The sequence below is a fragment of the Ranitomeya variabilis genome, chromosome 5 (genome assembly GCF_051348905.1).
Source record: "Ranitomeya variabilis isolate aRanVar5 chromosome 5, aRanVar5.hap1, whole genome shotgun sequence".
NCBI classification, from domain to species: Eukaryota; Metazoa; Chordata; class Amphibia; order Anura; family Dendrobatidae; genus Ranitomeya; species Ranitomeya variabilis.
The window spans coordinates 13259965-13278662 of record NC_135236.1 but is presented as its reverse complement, the minus strand read 5'-3'; the positions used below and the strand labels follow the sequence as shown (position 1 = coordinate 13278662).

Sequence of the window (18698 nt, the reverse complement as noted above, 5' to 3'; positions counted from 1 at the left end):
CTCTGCATAGGCACCGCACATCTCCTATTGCGCTGCACTGCGCATGCCCCTGTTTCCTCTGCGCTCCATCCTGCGTTCCACCTCGGCCCCTCCCCTGTGCGTCCTCGCTGCCCGGTTACTCCCTCAGTTACCACATACCATCTATTCCGCACAGCGCATGCGCTCGCTTCTTGCGCTTCACTATGCGCTCCACCATAGTTTGCCGCCCAGTGCGTCACTGCCGCCCCTCCTCCCACGCCTTTCCATTTCCTGTACCGTACCTATAACACCTACAGCCACTGGCTTTCAGCACACACCCTAGCCGCCATTCCTGGACGTTGGACCCACAGGTATATATGCACAGACGCTTCTTTATATTCTGTCCAATTTATTGCTATTCTCAACACTTTTTCCCCCCCCTTCTCTTTTGCGCTCCAGCTCTTCCAGGGACTTTACCCTGTATCCGTGCCGTTCCGGATTTACTAAGTTTTCCTGTTTCATTGGTATGTGCATTTTACTTTGACTCTTTGCCATTGTGCTGCAGTGCCCTCACTATTTTTATCCTTCCCTATTTATTATTCCTCCCTGCCTCTTCTTTCTGATTCCCGAGCCCTCCAGCCTCAGTGCACTTCATTGTGTATCACTGATTTTTCTGCTATCCAGTTTTTCCATCATTTTGCTGCTGTACCCCTATTTATAAGTTCTTCTTACCTACTAATATGGTTTTCTTACTAGTTTCTTTGCTCTCCCCAGGAGCCATCGCGTTCCGCGTTGCTCTCTTCTCTTCCTTCCTGAAGGTCAGGTATGCGTTACACTGTAATCATGTATTGCCTTATATTTAGAATTACATTGTCTCCACCAGATTATGTTTATCCTTTAATCTTATTTGACAACGTTGCCCTCCCCCTTGGCTTTTGCCCCCTTGCTGTGCAGTTGCTTTCCGCCATTGCCCACACACCCTACGGGGCTCCTTGTATATGTTATGTATATATTGTATATATTGCGATTATGTATGGGGCTCTCTTGTGTATATTTCTCTTATTTGACTAAGCCACACATGTATGGTTTTTTGTTCCATGTATATTCTTAAATTTTATTTCTGTTTATTTTCTTATCCGATCAGTTACATATGTATAACTTTTTGTTTTTTGGGTTTGGTTTTTTGTTTCATGCATGTTTTTAATTTTTGTTTCTGTACCTTTCAGTGAGGTTTGACAAAGGCCCAAGTAAGGGTCGAAACGTTACCTCTACAATACCTACCTCTACAATACCTGAACAATTGATTGTAATCACTGTGGTGTCCCTATTAAATTCTTTACACTTATGATGCAAATCTACATTTCGAGTGCGGTTGTTTTCTTCTAAAGTTATCTCTCCGGGTTCAACCAGCACCTACCATACGACTTCCAGAGTGCACGTCTTGTTCCTTTATAGCATGAGTAGCGTCACCACAGTAAAAACACAGCCTATTCTGACATCTGAATTCCTGCCGTTCTGCTCTAGTCAAAATCCTATCACATTGTATAGGCTCAGGGCTCTGCCCAGAGGACACCGCCATATGGTGCACTACGTTACGCTCGCGCAGGCACCGATCAATCTGAATGGCCAGAGACATTGATTCGTTCAAACCAGCAGGTGTGTGGAACCCCACCATAACATCTTTAAGGGCTTCAGAAAGACCCTTTCTGAAAATAGCTGCCAGGGCATCCTCATTCCATTTTGTAAGCACAGACCACTTTCTAAATTTCTGGCAGTATATTTCTGCTGCTTCCTGACCCTGACTCAGAGCCAGCAAGATTTTTTCTGCCTGATCCACAGAATTAGGTTCGTCATAAAGCAGTCCGAGTGCTTGAAAAAATGCGTCTACATTGAGCAATGCAAGATTCCCTGGCTCAAGGGAGAATGCCCAGTCCTGCGGGTCTCCACGTAGCAGAGAAATAACAATCTTCACCTGCTGAATGGAGTCACCAGAGGAAGGGGGTCTCAGAGCAAAAAACAATCTGCAATTATTTTTAAAGTTCAAAAATTTAGATCTGTCCCCAGAAAACAAATCAGGAATAGGAATTCTAGGCTCAGAAACAGGAGTCTGAACAACATAATCTTGGATACTCTGTACCCTTGCAGCGAGGTGATCGACATGCGAAGACAGACCCTGAACCTCCATATCAGCACCAGAATCCTGAACCACCCAAAGATTAAGGGGAAAAAAAAGACAAAACAAGCTGCAAAGGAAAAAAAAATGACTCAGAACTTTCTTTTCCCTCTTTTGAGATGCATTTAACACATTGTGGGCCAGCTATACTGTTATGACCTGGTGGTTACGGAGCAGCACTGATATGACCTGGTGGGTAAAATAAATCATGGGACAAGCTCTGAGGAGGTGGTAGCTTTACTGACCGCAATACCTACTCCTAACACCAACACTAGAAATAGCCGTGGAGTGTTCCTGACTCTCCCAAGACACCTCGTCACAGCCTAAGAACTAACTACCCCTAAAGATGGAAATAGAAAACTATCTTGCCTCAGAGAAATTCCCAAAAGGAAAGATAGCCCCCCACAAATATTGACTGTGAGTGGAGAGGGAAATGACACACACAGAAATGAAAACAGATTTTAGCAAAGGAGGCCAATTCTAAACTAGATAGACAGAAATAAAAAAGGATACTGTGCGGTCAGTATTAAAAACTAAAAATCCACGCAGAGTTTACAAAAAAGGTCTCCACACCGACTCACGGTGTGGAGGGGCAAATCTGCTTCCCCAGAGCTTCCAGCAAGCCTGAGTATTTCATAATGACAAGCTGGACAAAAAGAGACATAACTTTAAACTGAGCAGTAAGTACAAAGAACTAGCAAGAACTTATCTTATGCTGAAATGGACAGGCCATCAGAGAAATCCAAGGAGAGGACTGAATCTAACCCAGAAAACATTGACAGCTAGCATGAATTACAGACCAGAGCCCAGTTAAATAGCAAGGCCAGGGGAGCCGATTAGTGAAAGCAGCTGCTATGGCCAAACTCAAGGAGCAGCTGTTCCACTCGAAACCACCAGAGGGAACCCAAGGGCAGAATTCCCAAAAGTACCATTCATAACCACAGGAGGGAGCCCAAGAACGGAATTCACAACAGTCGACTTTTCAATCTGTCTGTGCCAGAGCATGCCACCATGCGGAGTTATGTCAAGGAGTCTTTGGAGAAGGGGCATATTCAGTCGTCTTCGTCACCATTGGGAGCGGGATTCTTTTTTGTTGCCAAGAAGGATGGCTCCTTGAGACCCTGTATTGATTATCGCCTTCTTAATAAGATCACGGTCAAATTCCAATACCCTTTACCTTTGCTTTCTGATTTGTTTGCTCGGATTAAGTTGGCTAGTTGGTTTACTAAGATTGACCTTCGAGGGGCATAAAATCTTGTTAGTATTAAACAGGGTGACGAATGGAAAACTGCATTTATTACGCCCGAAGGCGATTTTGAATACCTTGTGATGCCTTTCAGGCTTTCTAATGCTCCTTCTGTATTTCAGTCCTTCATGCATGATATTTTCCGCAATTATCTTGATAAATTCATGATTGTGTATTTGGATGATATTTTGATTTTTTCCGATGATTGGGAGTCTCATGTGAGGCAGGTCAGGATGGTATTCCAGATCCTTCGTGATAATGCTTTATTTGTGAAGGGGTCTAAGTGCCTATTTGGAGTTCAGAAGGTCTCTTTTTGGGGTTTTATTTTTTCTCCCTCGTCTATAGAAATGGATCCTGTTAAGGTCCAAGCCATTCATGACTGGATTCAACCCACATCGGTGAAGAGCCTTCAGAAATTTTTGGGCTTTGCTAATTTTATCGCCGTTTCATTGCCAACTTTTCCAGTGTGGTTAAACCCCTAACCGATTTGACGAAGAAAGGCGCTGATGTGACGAATTGGTCCTCTACGGCTGTTGAGGCCTTTCAGGAGCTTAAACGCCGATTTACTTCTGCCCCTGTGTTGCGTCAGCCGGATGTTTCTCTTCCTTTTCAGGTTGAGGTTGACGCTTCTGAGATTGGGGCAGGGGCCGTTTTGTCTCAGAGGAATTCTGATGGTTCTTTGATGAAACCGTGTGCTTTTTTTTCCAGAAAGTTTTCGCCTGCGGAGCGCATTTATGACGTTGGCAATTGGGAGTTGTTGGCTATGAAGTGGGCATTTGAGGAGTGGCGACATTGGCTTGAGGGAGCCAAGCACCGCGTTCTTGTCTTGACCGATCATAAGAATCTGATTTACCTCGAGTCGGCCAAGTGGCTGAACCCTAGACAGGCTCGATGGTCCCTGTTTTTCTCCCGTTTTGATTTTGTGGTCTTGTACCTTCCGGGAGCTAAGAATGTTAAGGCTGATGCCCTCTCTAGGAGTTTTTTGCCTGAGTCTCCTGGACTCCTTGAGCCGGTTTACATTCTTAAAGAAGGGGTGATTCTTTCTGCCATCTTCCCTGATTTACGGTGGGTGCTTCAGGAATTTCAGGCTGATAAACCTGACCGCTGTCCAGTGGGGAAGCTGTTTGTTCCTGATAGATGGACTAGTAAAGTAATTTCTGAGGTTCATTGCTCAGTGTTGGCTGGTCATCCTGGGATTTTTGGTACCGGAGATTTGGTTGCTAGGTCCTTTGGTGGCCTTCCTTGTCACGGGATGTGCGTTCTTTTGTGCAGTCCTGTGGGACTTGTGCCCGGGCCAAGCCTTGCTGTTCCCACGCTAGTGGGTTGCTTCTGCCTTTGCTGGTCCCTGAGAGGCCCTGGACGCATATTTCCATGGATTTTATTTCGGATCTTCCTGTTTCCCAGAAGATGTCTGTTATCTGGGTGGTTTGTGACCGGTTCTCTAAAATGGTCCATTTGGTACCTTTGCCTAAATTGCCTTCCTCCTCTGATTTGGTCCCATTGTTTTTTCAGCATGTGGTTCGTTTGCATGGCATTCCGGAGAATATTGTGTCTGACAGAGGTTCCCAGTTTGTTTCTAGGTTTTGGCGGGCCTTTTGTGCTAGGAAGGGCATTGATTTGTCTTTTTCTTCGGCATTTCATCCTCAGACAAATGGCCAAACTGAGAGAACTAATCAGACCTTGGAAACCTATTTGAGATGCTTTGTGTCTGCTGATCAGGATGATTGGGTGGCTTTCTTGCCGTTGGCCGAGTTTGCTCTTAATAATCGGGCTAGTTCGGCTACTTTGGTTTCGCCTTTCTTTTGTAATTTTGGTTTTCATCCTCGTTTTTCTTTGGGGCAGGTTGAGCCTTCTGATTGTCCTGGTGTGGATTCTGTGGTGGACAGGTTGCAGCAGATTTGGACTCATGTGGTGGACAATTTGACGTTGTCTCAGGAAAAGGCTCAACGTTTTGCTAACCGCCGTCGGTGTGTTGGTCCCCGGCTTCGGGTGGGGGATTTAGTCTGGTTGTCTTCTCGTCATGTTCCTATGAAGGTTTCTTCCCCTAAGTTCAAGCCTCGGTTTATTGGTCCTTATAAGTTTTCTGAGATTATCAATCCAGTGTCTTTTCGTTTGGCCCTTCCTGCCTCTTTTGCCATCCATAATGTTTTCCATAGATCTTTGTTGCGGAGATATGTGGTGCCCATTGTTCCCTCAGTTGATCCTCCTGCCCCGGTGTTGGTTGAGGGGGAGTTGGAATATGTGGTTGAGAAAATTTTGGATTCTCGTTTTTCGAGGCGGAGGCTTCAGTATCTTGTCAAGTAGAAGGATTATGGCCAGGAGGATAATTCTTGGGTTGTTGCCTCCGATGTCCATGCCGCCGATTTGGTTCGTGCTTTTCACTTGGCTCATCCTGATCGGTCTGGGGGCTCTGGTTTGGGTTCGGTGTCCCCTCCTCAAGGGGGGGGTACTGTTGTGAATTCCGTTCTTTGGCTCCCTCCGGTGGTTGTAAGTGGCCCTTTTGTGAGTTCTGCTCTTGGGATCCCTCCGGTGGTTTTAAGTGGTACGGCTGCTCCTTGGATTTAGCAGTCAGCAGCTGCTTCCACTGATCGTCTTTCTGGCTCGGCTATTTAACCTGGTTCTATCCTTCAGCCTGTGCCAGTTGTCAATGGTTCCTGGTTGGATTCACATCTCAGCTTGGATTTCCTTGTTATTCTGACCAGTTCAGCAAAGATAAGTCCTTGCCTTGTTCTTTTGCAGTCCACTTGTGTGGACTTTATTGTTCTACTAAAGAAACATTTTTACCAATCCAAAATTTAATAAGCAGCAAGGTAGATAGGGTACCAATTTGAATAAAATATAGCTTTTAATGTTAATATTTTAAAACCTTTTAGACAAAAACGACAAAACAGACACCAATACACAAAAATGAATGCACCCAGACTGTATGTCTATTTCTTCTTGGTGCATCAAAAAATTGCTCAAAAGCATTCCATGGTCAAACCACGCTCATGAACACCTGCAGTTTGAGCACTACTAAAGCATTGACCTTTGGCCTCATGCAGGTGTTATTCTGTATTCACAAGAGTCAACATAACTTAAATACAATAAATACATGTCATAAAATGCATGACAGACATGAATGTAAAGGACAAAATGCTAAAGAATGGAACAATCTCACCACAATAGTGTGCGTTGATTTCACCTCGATTGTTCCACCTAGATGCCTTGAATCAATGCCAAGGGAAATGTGGGGAAACGGGGTAAAGCTCAATTCCCGTATACTTCAAAACCCACCACTAGGATTATAGCGCACCAGAATTTTAATCCCCATGGCATAATTCATGGCTGTCATGCATTTTATGACATGTATTTATTGTATTTAAGTTATGTTGACTCTTGTGAATACAGAATAACACCTGCATGAGGCCAAAGGTCAATGCTTTAGTAGTGCTCAAACTGCAGGTGTTCATGAGCGTGGTTTGACCATGGAATGCTTTTGAGCAATTTTTTGATGCACCAAGAAGAAATAGACATACAGTCTGGGTGCATTCATTTTTGTGTATTGGTGTCTGTTTTGTCGTTTTTGTCTAAAACGTTTTAAAGTGTTTACATTAAAAGCTATATTTTATTCAAATTGGTACCCTATCTACTTTATTGTTCTGCATTATCTATTTTTTCTAGTCCAGCTTGTCAGTATGGATTTATTCAGTTAAGCTGGAAGCTCTGGGAAGCAGATTTACCCTCCACACCTTTAGTCAGGTGTGGAGATTTTTGTAAACTCTGTGGTGGATTTTTCTAGTTTTTAATACTGACCGCACAGTATTCCGTCCTGTTCTATCTATCTAGCTAGAGTGGCCTCCTTTGCTACATCCTGGTTTCATTCTGTGTATGTCATTTCCCTCTCCACTCACAGTCAATATTTGTGGGGGGCTGTCTATCCTTTGGGGATTTTCTCTGAGGCAAGATAGCTTTTCTGTTTCTATCTTTAGGGGTAGTTAGTCCTCTGGCTGTGACGAGGTGTCTAGGGAGTGACAGGAACATCCCACGGCTACATCTAGTGTTGTGTTAAGCTCAGGAACTGTGGTCAGTACAGGTACCACCTCCTCTAGAGCACGTCCCATGTTGCTCCTAAACCACCAGGTCATAACAGACATCCAGCAGAGGGCGCATCACCGCGACTGAAGGTAACTATAGGTCATTGACCTACATTTCCTTCATTCCCCGGGGTTTACAGGCACGAGCACAGCTGCATTAGCAGAGCTCCTGCCTGTAAAATATTTTAACCCTTTCAGATGGATTTACATCCTGGGACATAACGACGGAAGGTATGTATATTATTGGTTTATTATGTTTCCTTTGTTACAGAGCGAGGGTCTTCAGGTGGATTGAGAGAGCAATAAAATATTACAACAACCTGTGTGTTTATTTCATTGAAATACTTTGCAATATTGAGTGTGTGTTTTTTTAACCATTTCATACAATTGGATTAATAATGGATAGGTGTCATAACTGACGCCTCTCCATTATTAATCTGGCTTAATGTCACCTTACAATAGCAAGGTGGCATTAACCCTTCATTACCCCATATTCCACCGCTACACGGGAGTGGGAAGAGAGTGGCCAAGTGCCAGAATAGGCACATCTTCCAGATGTGCCTTTTCTGGGGTGGCTGCGGGCAGATGTTTGTAGCCACGGGGGGGCCAATAACCATGGACCCTCTCTAGGCTATTAATATCTGCCCTCAGTCACTGGCTTTACCACTCTGGCGGAGAAAATTGCGCGGGAGCCCACGGCAATTTTTTCCGCAATTTAACCCTTAAATTTAATAGCTACAGCGCCGAAATTTTGCACATACACACTACTAACATTAGTAGTGTGGAATATGCAAAAAAAGGGGGATATGACATGGTTTACTGTATGTAAACCATGTCTCATATCATGTCGGGTTTAGGCAGGAGAAATGAAAATCCGGCAATTGAATTACCGGCTTTTCACATATATCGCACTGAAGTAAATATAAAAATATATAGATTTTCCATTACCTTGCATTGGGTTTCGTGTTTCGGCCGATCCCCGACCCCGACTTTTCAAGAAGATCAGCCGATTTCACTCGACTCAACTTTTGAGAAAGTCGGGTTTCGTGAAACCCGACTCGACCTCAAAAAAGGAAAAGTCGCTCAACCCTAGTGGTGAAGGCTTGTGTGGTTCTCCACAATTATATTATGGCCAAAGAGAGACTGAACGTGGAGCTAGATGAACCCATACCAAACCCATAATTTGGCACAAAAAATGTTTCGCCGGCTTCATGAGCTCGGATTCCATTGATTCAAGGCGCCAGTCGATATTTGTCAGAGCAGTGTCCATCCTATCTCCCAGCACCTTGAAACAATTTTGGAAAACCGTGCCCAAATTAAAATATTCGGGCATTAGCGGACTGTCCGAGGCCCGCTGACGCTGGTGGGAATACCCGAAAGAAGGAGCGCCTGAGGCCTCGGCCAGGGGAACACCAAATGGACCGGCTGCCGGTTCTCCAGATGGTGGTGCAAGCCTGCTCTCGCTGTGGGATGACTGTGACGGGTCCGATGGCGATTCATGAAGGACCACTCCAGATGGCAGAAAAGGTTCAAGGGTGCTGCTGTGTGTTCTGTGAAAAGATAATACAAAACATTAGTATCAAAAAAATAAAATCACATTTGCCACCTCCTGTGTAATATAAAGTTAACATTACATCACACAACACTATAAAATAATTTAACATAATTGTAAGGGTCACTTCCGCCTGTCAGTCTGTCTGTCTGTTCTTCACTCACGGTTATTCATTCGCTGATTGGTCTCGCCAGCTGCCTGTCAAGGCTGACGCGACCGATCAGTGACGGGCACAGTTCTGAATAAAATGGTCGCTCCTTACTCCCCGCAGTCAATGCCTGTCGCCCACATACTCCCCTCTGTCATCGCTAAACACAGTAGGCCGGCGGTAAAGCACCACGTTATTCCACGGGTAAAGCAATCCGTTGCCACCGCTAAACCTTGGTGTCACCAACTTTTTACTATTGACGCTGCCTATGCCGCATAAATTTTAAAAAATGTAATGTAACAAATTTGATTTTAAAAAATACCCTGCTATACTCACCCTCCGTAGGCGTTTGGGAGGGCCGCCATCATTTACGTTGATCGCCGGACCTGCCATGACGTCACGGTCATGTGACCGAGACGTCATCACAGGTCCTGCGATCAGACCAACCCTGGGAACGGAACCTGCCGTGGGCTAGATGGTCTCCCGTGGAATTTTTTTTTTGTTTTAAAAAAATGTGACAAACCTGGATGGGCAATATACTACGCCACTATGAAATATTGTCCGTGGCTGGGTAATATACTATGTGGCTCTGTGCTGTATACTACATCACTGGGCAATATACTAAATGGCTTGGCAATATATTTTGTGGCTGGGCAATATCCTACGTGGACATGCATGTTGTACAATACCCGATGTGCTGGAATAGGTACTAAATACTCTCGGCGGCCAAGGATTGGTCTCAGGAACTGTAGAAGTCGTGTGTACTTATACGTTGATGTCCTTGCCGCAGCAGCACCACTTTGAGCCTGTTCCTCCTCCTTCCGCAGGCCCCGATTTAAAGGGTCCTTCATGGAATGCCATTTTGTCTTCAATTTTTTGACTGTGAAAGCAAACAAAAAAAAGGTTAGAGATTGTACATTTTCAAATGATAACACAACCGTGTGCGATGCTACAAACTTGCAGGAGTGGATCACATCACACACGGTTGTGTTATCCTGGCCTGATGGGTCAGAGCGGCGTTTCAGCAATACTTACCAAAGTTTGCTTTGTCCGTGGCTGAAGCGCTGTCAAAGCCACCCCACAGCGATTTGGCCACCTCATTCCACATCCACCTCAACACCACCTGGTCCAAGTGCCGGGGGTCATGGCTGTCCCACAATGGGCCTCGCTCCTGGATACAGGTGACCAGGAGATCAATGTCAATCCCCTCATCTTGGTCCCGTTGTGAAACCTAGAATAATAGAAAAACATTAATGTTTTCAAGCTACATAAAAATAGCTAACCACCACAAACCCCCCCCCCAAAAAAAATAAAAAAATAAAAAAAAACATTCCTAATGTTGTTTGCAAAAATATTTACTCACTGTCTTGCTACCACAGCTTGGCCCCGAGGTCGCTGCTCCTGCTGGGTCGCTTCCTCCTCACTTGAAGAAGCCTGGAAAATGTTTTAAAAAAATTTAGTGACACGTGTACAAATACACCGAATAGTAAGCAACAGTAGATCATGTACTCACCGAACTCCCCTGCGGCGTTGTGTGGCTTGAGTCTGTGGCCATGGTTTACCAAGATAATTCTGCAAGGAAAAATTGAAAAAATTATTACATTAATGCACAATACACAGCCACATACAAGAAAATATCAAAAATACCATACATAACATTACGACCACAACGAACAGTGCACCCATAGGACAATGCCAACTGAACAAGCGCTGATCAAACCACACCACCATACAATGAAATAAAAATCAATCGCAGAGACGACACAATGCCAGAGTATAGCAAAAGCAGAATAACAGTCCCAGAAAAGATAACAAAACAAATAATAAACAACAGCCCCCTATGTACAAATCAAAAAAAAAAAACATATACCTTTTTTTAAAAAATAACTAATTTTTTTCGGAAAGGGGCAAGAAAAGGCAATCCATTATAAACCGCCATACTTTACAATTTAAAAAAAAAAAAAAACAATGCCAAGAAAACGCCATATGGTTACATATAACCCCAGAAAAACATCAGAACCAGATAAAAAAAAAAAAAAATTCTATTAAAAAAACCACAGTGGAACAACCGCATGCAATTACAGAACAACCCAAAATAAATTAAGTAAACCACCATAAATTCTTAGGAAAAAAAAAAAAGCGAACCCCCCCCAAAAAAAACAAGGGAAAAGAAAATTCAATCCTGGATAAACCACCATACTTTACAAGAAAACCAACAAGGCTGGAGACAATGAAACGCCATCATATAACGCCAGAAATACATCACAACCAGATAATAAAAAAAACAACAATTTCCATTAAACAACCACAGTATAGCCGGATTAAAGTACAGAACAAACATTAAATTAAACATCCACAAATTGCAATAAAAAATTAAAAAATAAAACACACATAAAAAAGAAAAATGTGCAGATACATTCTATACTTACATCTCTTGAAAGCAAATCTGAGAGAAAGCTTGTCTTGTGTGTGTCCTATGCTGCAGGCAATTGACAAACAATGCAAAAAACTTTTTTTATATATATGGGTTGTTTTGTCACTGTCTAGACACCGTCTAGACACTTATCTTGATATTTTATTAAACGATGCATGCGTCGCACAACGCGCTGCGACGCATGCACTTGCGTCCTCTGCGTTCTCAATTGACTTCAATGGGTTTTTTGATGCATTAACGACTCAACGGCGACGCATGCGTTTTTTTAAATAATTTCGACGCTCCAAAACTGCAACATGTAGCGTCGGCCGCGCCCTGCCAGGTGCGCCCAAATGACGCATGCGTCGGTAACCGCATGAAAACGCATAGCAACGCATGTCCATGCGCCCCCAATGTTAAAGATAGGGGCGCATGATGCATGCGTCGATATGTGTCGACGACGCTGTGCCCAAAGGTGCAAATGTGAACGTAGCCTAATAGTTGAGGTAGAGGCTTTGTGCAGCCACCAAAATTACTCAACAAAAATGCCATCACTCCATAAATAGTTTTTTAGATGAAGGTAGACTTACATCCACCGAGTTCAATCTATAGCCTAAAGTGTTGATCCAAAGGGAAGCAAAATCCCCATAAGGCAGACACTGATAGCTCCATATTAGAGGAAAAATCATTTGCAATTCCACATTTTCAGTTTTTGAATTTCCACAAAAATTTAAAATAACCAAAACGTTCAACTTCACAATTGTGTTCCACTTGTTGTTGATTCTTCACCCAAAATTTACATTTGGTGTCTTTATGTTTGAGGCATGATATGTGGGAAAAGGTTGAAAAGTTCCAGGGGGCCGAATACATTCGCAACGCAATGTAGCAACCAGACCATATCCCATCACAGAATCCAGAGCTCATAACCTGTAATATTATATTTATCAAGAAAGGCATCCAGGCCATTCTTGAATTTTAGCAGTGAATAAACCATTACAGCATCATGTGGTAGAGACTTCCATAGTCTTGCTGCTCTTACAGTAAAGAATCTGCATCTGTTATTCTGTATAGATTGTTCTCAATCAAGGTACCTTCACACTGAAGGATATCGCAAGCGATCCGTGACGTTGCAGCATCCTGGCTAGCGATATCGTTGAGTTTGACAGGCAGCAGTGATCAGGATCCTGCTGTGCCATCGTTGGTCAGAGCAGAAAGGCCAGAACTTTATTTTGTCGCTGGATCTCCCGTAGACATCGCTGAATCTGCGTGTGTGACGCCAATTCAGTGATGTCTTCACTGGTAACCAGGGTAAACATCGGGTTGCTAAGCGCAGGGCCGCGCTTAGTAACCCGATGTTTACCCTGGTTACCAGCGTAAACGTAAAAAAAACCAAACACTACATACTTAAATTCCGGTGTCTGTCCCCCGGCGCTGTGCTTCTCTGCACTGTGTAAGCGCCGGCCGGCCGGAAAGCAGAGCACAGCGGTAAGAGTCCTCTGAGACAGGCCTCCCGGAAGAAGTATTTTTCAAATGTCGCTACACCATGCAAAGTTCTTATATTTAAACCTACTTTGACACAAAAAAGGAAAAGGACAAGCAAAATTAATTAACCCCTTAAGCCCCGAGGGTGGTTTGCACGTTAATGACCGGGCCAATTTTTACAATTCTGACCACTGTCCCTTTATGAGGTTATAACTCTGGAACGCTTCAACAGACCTTGCGATTCTGATATTTTTTTCTCGTGACATATTGTACTTCATGATAGTCATAAAATTTCTTCGATATAACTTGTGTTTATTTGTGAAAAAAACGGAAATTTGGTGAAAATTTTGAAAATTTCACAATTTTCTAAATTTGAATTTTTATGCCCTTAAATCACAGAGATATGTCATGCAAAATACTTAATAAGTAACATTTCCCACGTGTCTACTTTACATCAGCACAATTTTGGAAACAATTTTTTTTTGTTAGGGAGTTATAAGGGTTAAATTTTGAACAGAATTTCTCATTTTTACAACACCATTTTTTTTAGGGACCACATCTCATTTGAAGTAATTTTGAGGGGTCTATATGATAGAAAATACCCAAGTGTGACACCATTCTAAAAACAGCACCCCTCAAGGGGCTCAAAACCACATTCAAGAAGTTTATTAACCCTTCAGGTGTTTCACAGGAATTTTTGGAGTGTTTATATAAAAATGAACATTTAACTTTTTTCACACAAAATTTACTTCAGCTCCAATTTGTTTTATTTTACCAAGGGTAACAGGAGAAAATGGACCCCAAAAGTTGTTGTACAATTTGTCCTGAGTACGCTGATACCCCACATGTGGGGGTAAACCACTGTTTGGGCGCATGGCAGAGCTCGGAAGGAAAGGAGCGCCATTTGACTTTTCAATGCAAAATTGACTGGAATTGAGATGGGAAGCCATGTTGCGTTTGGAGAGCCCCTGATGTGCGTAAACATTGAAACCCCCCACAAATGACACCATTTTGGAAAGTAGACCCCTTAAAGAACTAATCTAGATGTGTGGTGAGCACTTTGACCCAACAAGTGCTTCACAGAAGTTTACAATGCAGAGCCGTAAAAATAAAAAATCATATTTTTTCACAAAAATGATCTTTTCGCCCCCAATTTTTTATTTTCTCAAGGGTAAGAGAAGAAATTGGACCACAAAAGTTGTTGCGCAATTTGTCTTGAGTACGTTGGTACCCCATATGTGGGGGTAAATGACTATTTTGGTGCTTGGCAGAGCGCGGAAGGGAAGGAGCACTGTTTTACTTTTTCAGCGCAGAATTGGCTGGAATTGAGATCAGATGCCATGTCGCGTTTGGAGAGACCCTGATGTGCCTGAACAGTGGAAACTCCCCAATTCTACTTGAAACCCTAATCCAAACACACCCCTAATCCTAATCCCAATGGTAACCCTAACCACACCCCTTACCCTGACACACCCCTAACTCTAATCCCAACCCTAATCCCAACCGTAAATGTAATCCAAACCCTAACCCTAGCTTTAGCCCCAACCCTAACCCTAACTTTAGCCCCAACCCTAACCTTAACTTTAGCCCCAACCCTAGCCCCAACCCTAGCCCCAACCCTAGCCCTAACCCTAGCCCTAACCCTAACCCTATCCCTAACCCTATCCCTAACCCTAGCCCTAACCCTAACCCTAGCCCTAACCCTAACCCTAACCCTAGCCCTAACCCTAACCCTAGCCCAACCCTAGCCCTAGCCCTAACCCTAGCCCTAACCCTAGCCCTAACCCTATCCCTAAACCTAATGGGAAAATGGAAATAAATAATTTATTTTATTTTATTATTTTTCCCTAGCTAAGGGGGTGATGAAGGGGGGTTTGATTTACTTTTATAGTGTTTTTTATATATGATTGGCAGCTGTCACACACTAAAAGACGCTTTTTATAGCAAAAATGTTTTTGCGTCTCCACATTTTGAGACCTATAATTTTTCCATATTTTGGTCCACAGAGTCATGTGAGGTCTTGTTTTTTGCGGGACGAGTTGCCGTTTTTATTGCTAACATTTTTGGACACGTGACAGTTTTGATCGCATTTTATTCCGATTTTTATGAGGCAGAATGACCAAAAACCAGCTATTCATGAATTTATTTTGGGGGAGGCGTTTATACCATTCCACGTTTAGTAAAATTGATAAGGCAGTTTTATTCGTCGGGTCAGTACGATTACAGCGATACCTCATTTATATCATTTTATTATGTTTTGGCGCTTTTATACGATGAAAGCTATTTTATAGAAAAAGATATTTTGGCATCGCTTTATTCTGAGGACTATAACTTTTTTATTTTATGTGGGGAAGGTGAGTACATTCTGGCTTTGATACGTTGCATAAATGCAAGTGCTTGTAATCCACTTTATTAAGAGTGGAAAACCCTTTAAGTCCTTTTCAGATCCCATCATCAAGGAGTTATACTAAATCATCTTTAGGGTTTGTTTCACTCTCTTTGACTACAGGTCTCTTTTCTTACATAAAACCGTCAGATATATGGTTACAGAAGACTGAATCTCTTTGTTTCTCAGACTGTATATAAATGGGTTTAATAATGGGGTCATTACAATGTAGACAAGTGAAATAAACTTGTTGGTGGGGACTGAATGTCCTTTGTAAGGAACCATGTAGATTATGAGTATAGACCCATAGTACGTAGAAACCACCAACAAATGAGAGCTACAAGTGGAGAACGCTTTCTGCCGACCTGATGTGGAGGGAATTCCAAAAATGGTAAGAAAAATATAGACATAAGTGATAATAACAAATAAGAAAGGAAACACTATTATAATAACAGAATGGACAATAATGTCAATTCCTACACCAGTGGTATCTGAGCAAGAAAGTTCTAAAAGAGGCGCCAAGTCACAAAAGAAATGGTTAATGACATTGGATCCACAGAAGTCTATGTCACATACAAGAACAAGTGTTATGAGCACTATCATAAAGCTGAGTCCCCAGGATGAGATGATGAGGCTGTGTCTGAGTACAGGGCTCATCAGTGAGATATAATGTAGAGGTTTACAGATGGCCAAGTACCGGTCATAGGACATGGCCGTGAGCAAAAAACATCCAGCACTGACTGATACCCCATATAGGTAAAACTGAGTTAAACACCCAACAAAAGGTATAACGCTCCCTTCCTTTATAACAGAATCCAGCATCTTTGGAACTATATTTGATAGTTGGATTATGTCCGAGAGAGCCAAATGTCCAAGGAAGAAATACATTGGAGAATGGAGACGTTGGCTGGTGGACACCAGGAAAATGATCACAAGGTTTTCAAACATGGTGATACAATACATGAGAAGAATAATTAAGAAGAAAGGCAACTTGTAATCTGCCAGATCTGGGAATCCCAGTAAAAGAAACTCAATGACGGTGGTGGAGTTGACCTCATGAATCTCCATCTCGAAACGATATTTGTGAAGTGTTATGACAAATAATTGTATTAATTATTAAGGAGATGATAATTAAGAACACGTTTTGGATTTTATTTTTCTCCCTCCATTAAATATTTGCTTTTATCCGCATACATTGTCGATCCTACACCTTGTGCCAATGAGCATGTCACGTACACTAATGCTTCCACGCCATAAGTCTCTACGTATAAAATACAGTCAATAGTTTTTGAAAGCCTGGAGAAAAGTGCGGACTTATATCTTCTAAAAATAAAAATGACTCACAATTCTGTGTCTCGTTTATATACAATATCTCGAAAACGTAAATCCCCAAGGAAGGGATCAGTGGAGAATAATTATCCAAACAGATTCCTGAAACACTGACTCATTCTATGTCAAGAGACAAAAATAATAAGTCTCCGATATCGGATTAATTATTACTAAGTGGAACATTTGTCTTAACTAAATGTATAGAAAATTGTATCAGTAACTCTATCAAATCATCAGATGTTAATGGTTAAATGTATAATGGTAATATATTCTTATATCTCGTGGAGCCATTTCCGACTTCCAGATAAACTACTGTATAAAACTTAGACTTTACCTAGAATTGATAAATTACTAATACCGTACATTGTGGGAAAATGGAAATGTATTGCCCATGAATCAAAGGCTACCTGGTAAGTATTGGCCTGGGTCAATAATATTTGTAGTGTATACACAGAGACATATAGTATACCATGTGACTTCCTGCAGGTTTAGGGTTGGTCAGTTCAGTGCTGGATTTGACATTGAGTCTGTGCTGTCTTTCCATCAGGAAGAGCATGTGCACCACTCCCTCCACTCCAGCAGTCGCTAACACGCAGGCTGCACTGTGGTCGTGTCCGCATTACTGTGATGTACCAGCAGCATAACTAGAGTCCGATAACCCCCATACAAAAATTGCACCTGGGCCCCCACCTGCACATCGGTCAGATGTATCGGCCCTGGTGAAGTACTAAATCCTATAAGGACATATACTGTATGTTTGCCCCCATAAAGTGAAGGAAATAAGTATTTTGTCTCTTGCTGATTTTGTAAGTTTGCCCACTGACAAAGACATGAACAGTCTATAATTTTAAGGGTAGGTTAATTTTAACATTGTATAAATTATATAAAGTTATTTGCATTTTGAGAAATAATTATTTGATCCCCTACCAACCATTAAAAGTTTTGCATTTTGGTCTTCAAAAATGGAAGAGTGGCCTGAGCTCACCTGTCATGTCCGGCAGCAAGAGTTCTCTCAGAATGTGTCTTCAGCGCTGTTGCTGGTGTCCTGTCATGTCGGACGCTATTCACTCTAGGGCGTCCGACAGACAGCAGTAATTCCTCATTCGTCCATTATACGCTCAGTGGCGCCGACTAGATTTTATCTGGGTTGTCAGGGGTTAATTTAGCTGGTACTCGGGTTGGAAGCCGGGTCATGCCCACTGCCTTTAAATAGTTCTGCTGGACTTTGGGCATCGCCGATTATAGCTTGTGCCTCGTGCCTAGTGATTCCGGTCTGGAGTGGTGGTCTTGGAGTAGAAATATCGTATCTGGTGGTGTATTATCCTTTGTCAAATTTCTCCTTCCTATATTTGTATTTGTTCTGCCCTGTGCACATTATTAGTGTTTTCCTGTGTGTCTGCAGCGTGGTGCGTTTTTAGTTTTCCCTGTCTGTGCTTTCTGTGGAGGTTGGTGTGTCGTCTATCACTGGGTGGCGGGTGGAGGTTTCAGCATAGGGCTGAAACAGGAGTCAGGGTCAGGCCTGATGGCCCAGACAAGCACACCATTAGTGTAAATTCTGGGAGAGGGACAGACAGGGTTTTCCCTAGCCTGAGGGATATCGCAGGGGCCCGGGTAACCAGCATTAGTCTACCCAGTACCCCGTGACATTATAATCGGCCCCAAAATTTTGTATTCCATGGATCCCATGACTTCCATAACCCGCCAGTTGGAGGCGCTGTCCTTACAGGTCACTGAGTTGAAGGGGGCGGTTCAGCAACAGAGTCTAGTAGTATCTAATGTGCAAGCTGAAACTGCAGGTAGAGTTGCAGAGCCAAAGATCTCTTTACCTGAGAAGTTTGCTGGGGAACACAGTAAATTTGTTGTTTTTCATGAAGCTTGCATTTTATATTTTTGTATGCACCCGATTTCCTCAGGTAATGAGGCTCAGCCTGTGGG

At 42.8% G+C, this 18698-nt stretch overlaps 1 protein-coding gene and 1 long non-coding RNA gene across 2 annotated transcripts; one reads left to right on the top strand and one right to left on the bottom strand.

The window, feature by feature from the left end:
• Positions 1–233: 233 nt before the first annotated feature.
• Positions 234–1339, top strand: LOC143773245 (uncharacterized). Its single transcript, XR_013215114.1, has 4 exons — positions 234–329; positions 418–482; positions 733–781; positions 1185–1339. It is a non-coding gene; the product is annotated as an uncharacterized LOC143773245 (long non-coding RNA).
• A 14212-nt stretch (positions 1340–15551) lies between these two features.
• Positions 15552–16502, bottom strand: LOC143773352 (olfactory receptor 1468-like). Its single transcript, XM_077260828.1, has one exon. The coding sequence runs from the start codon at positions 16500–16502 to the stop codon at positions 15552–15554; it is 951 nt and encodes a 316-aa protein (XP_077116943.1).
• Between the last annotated feature and the right edge of the window lie 2196 nt (positions 16503–18698).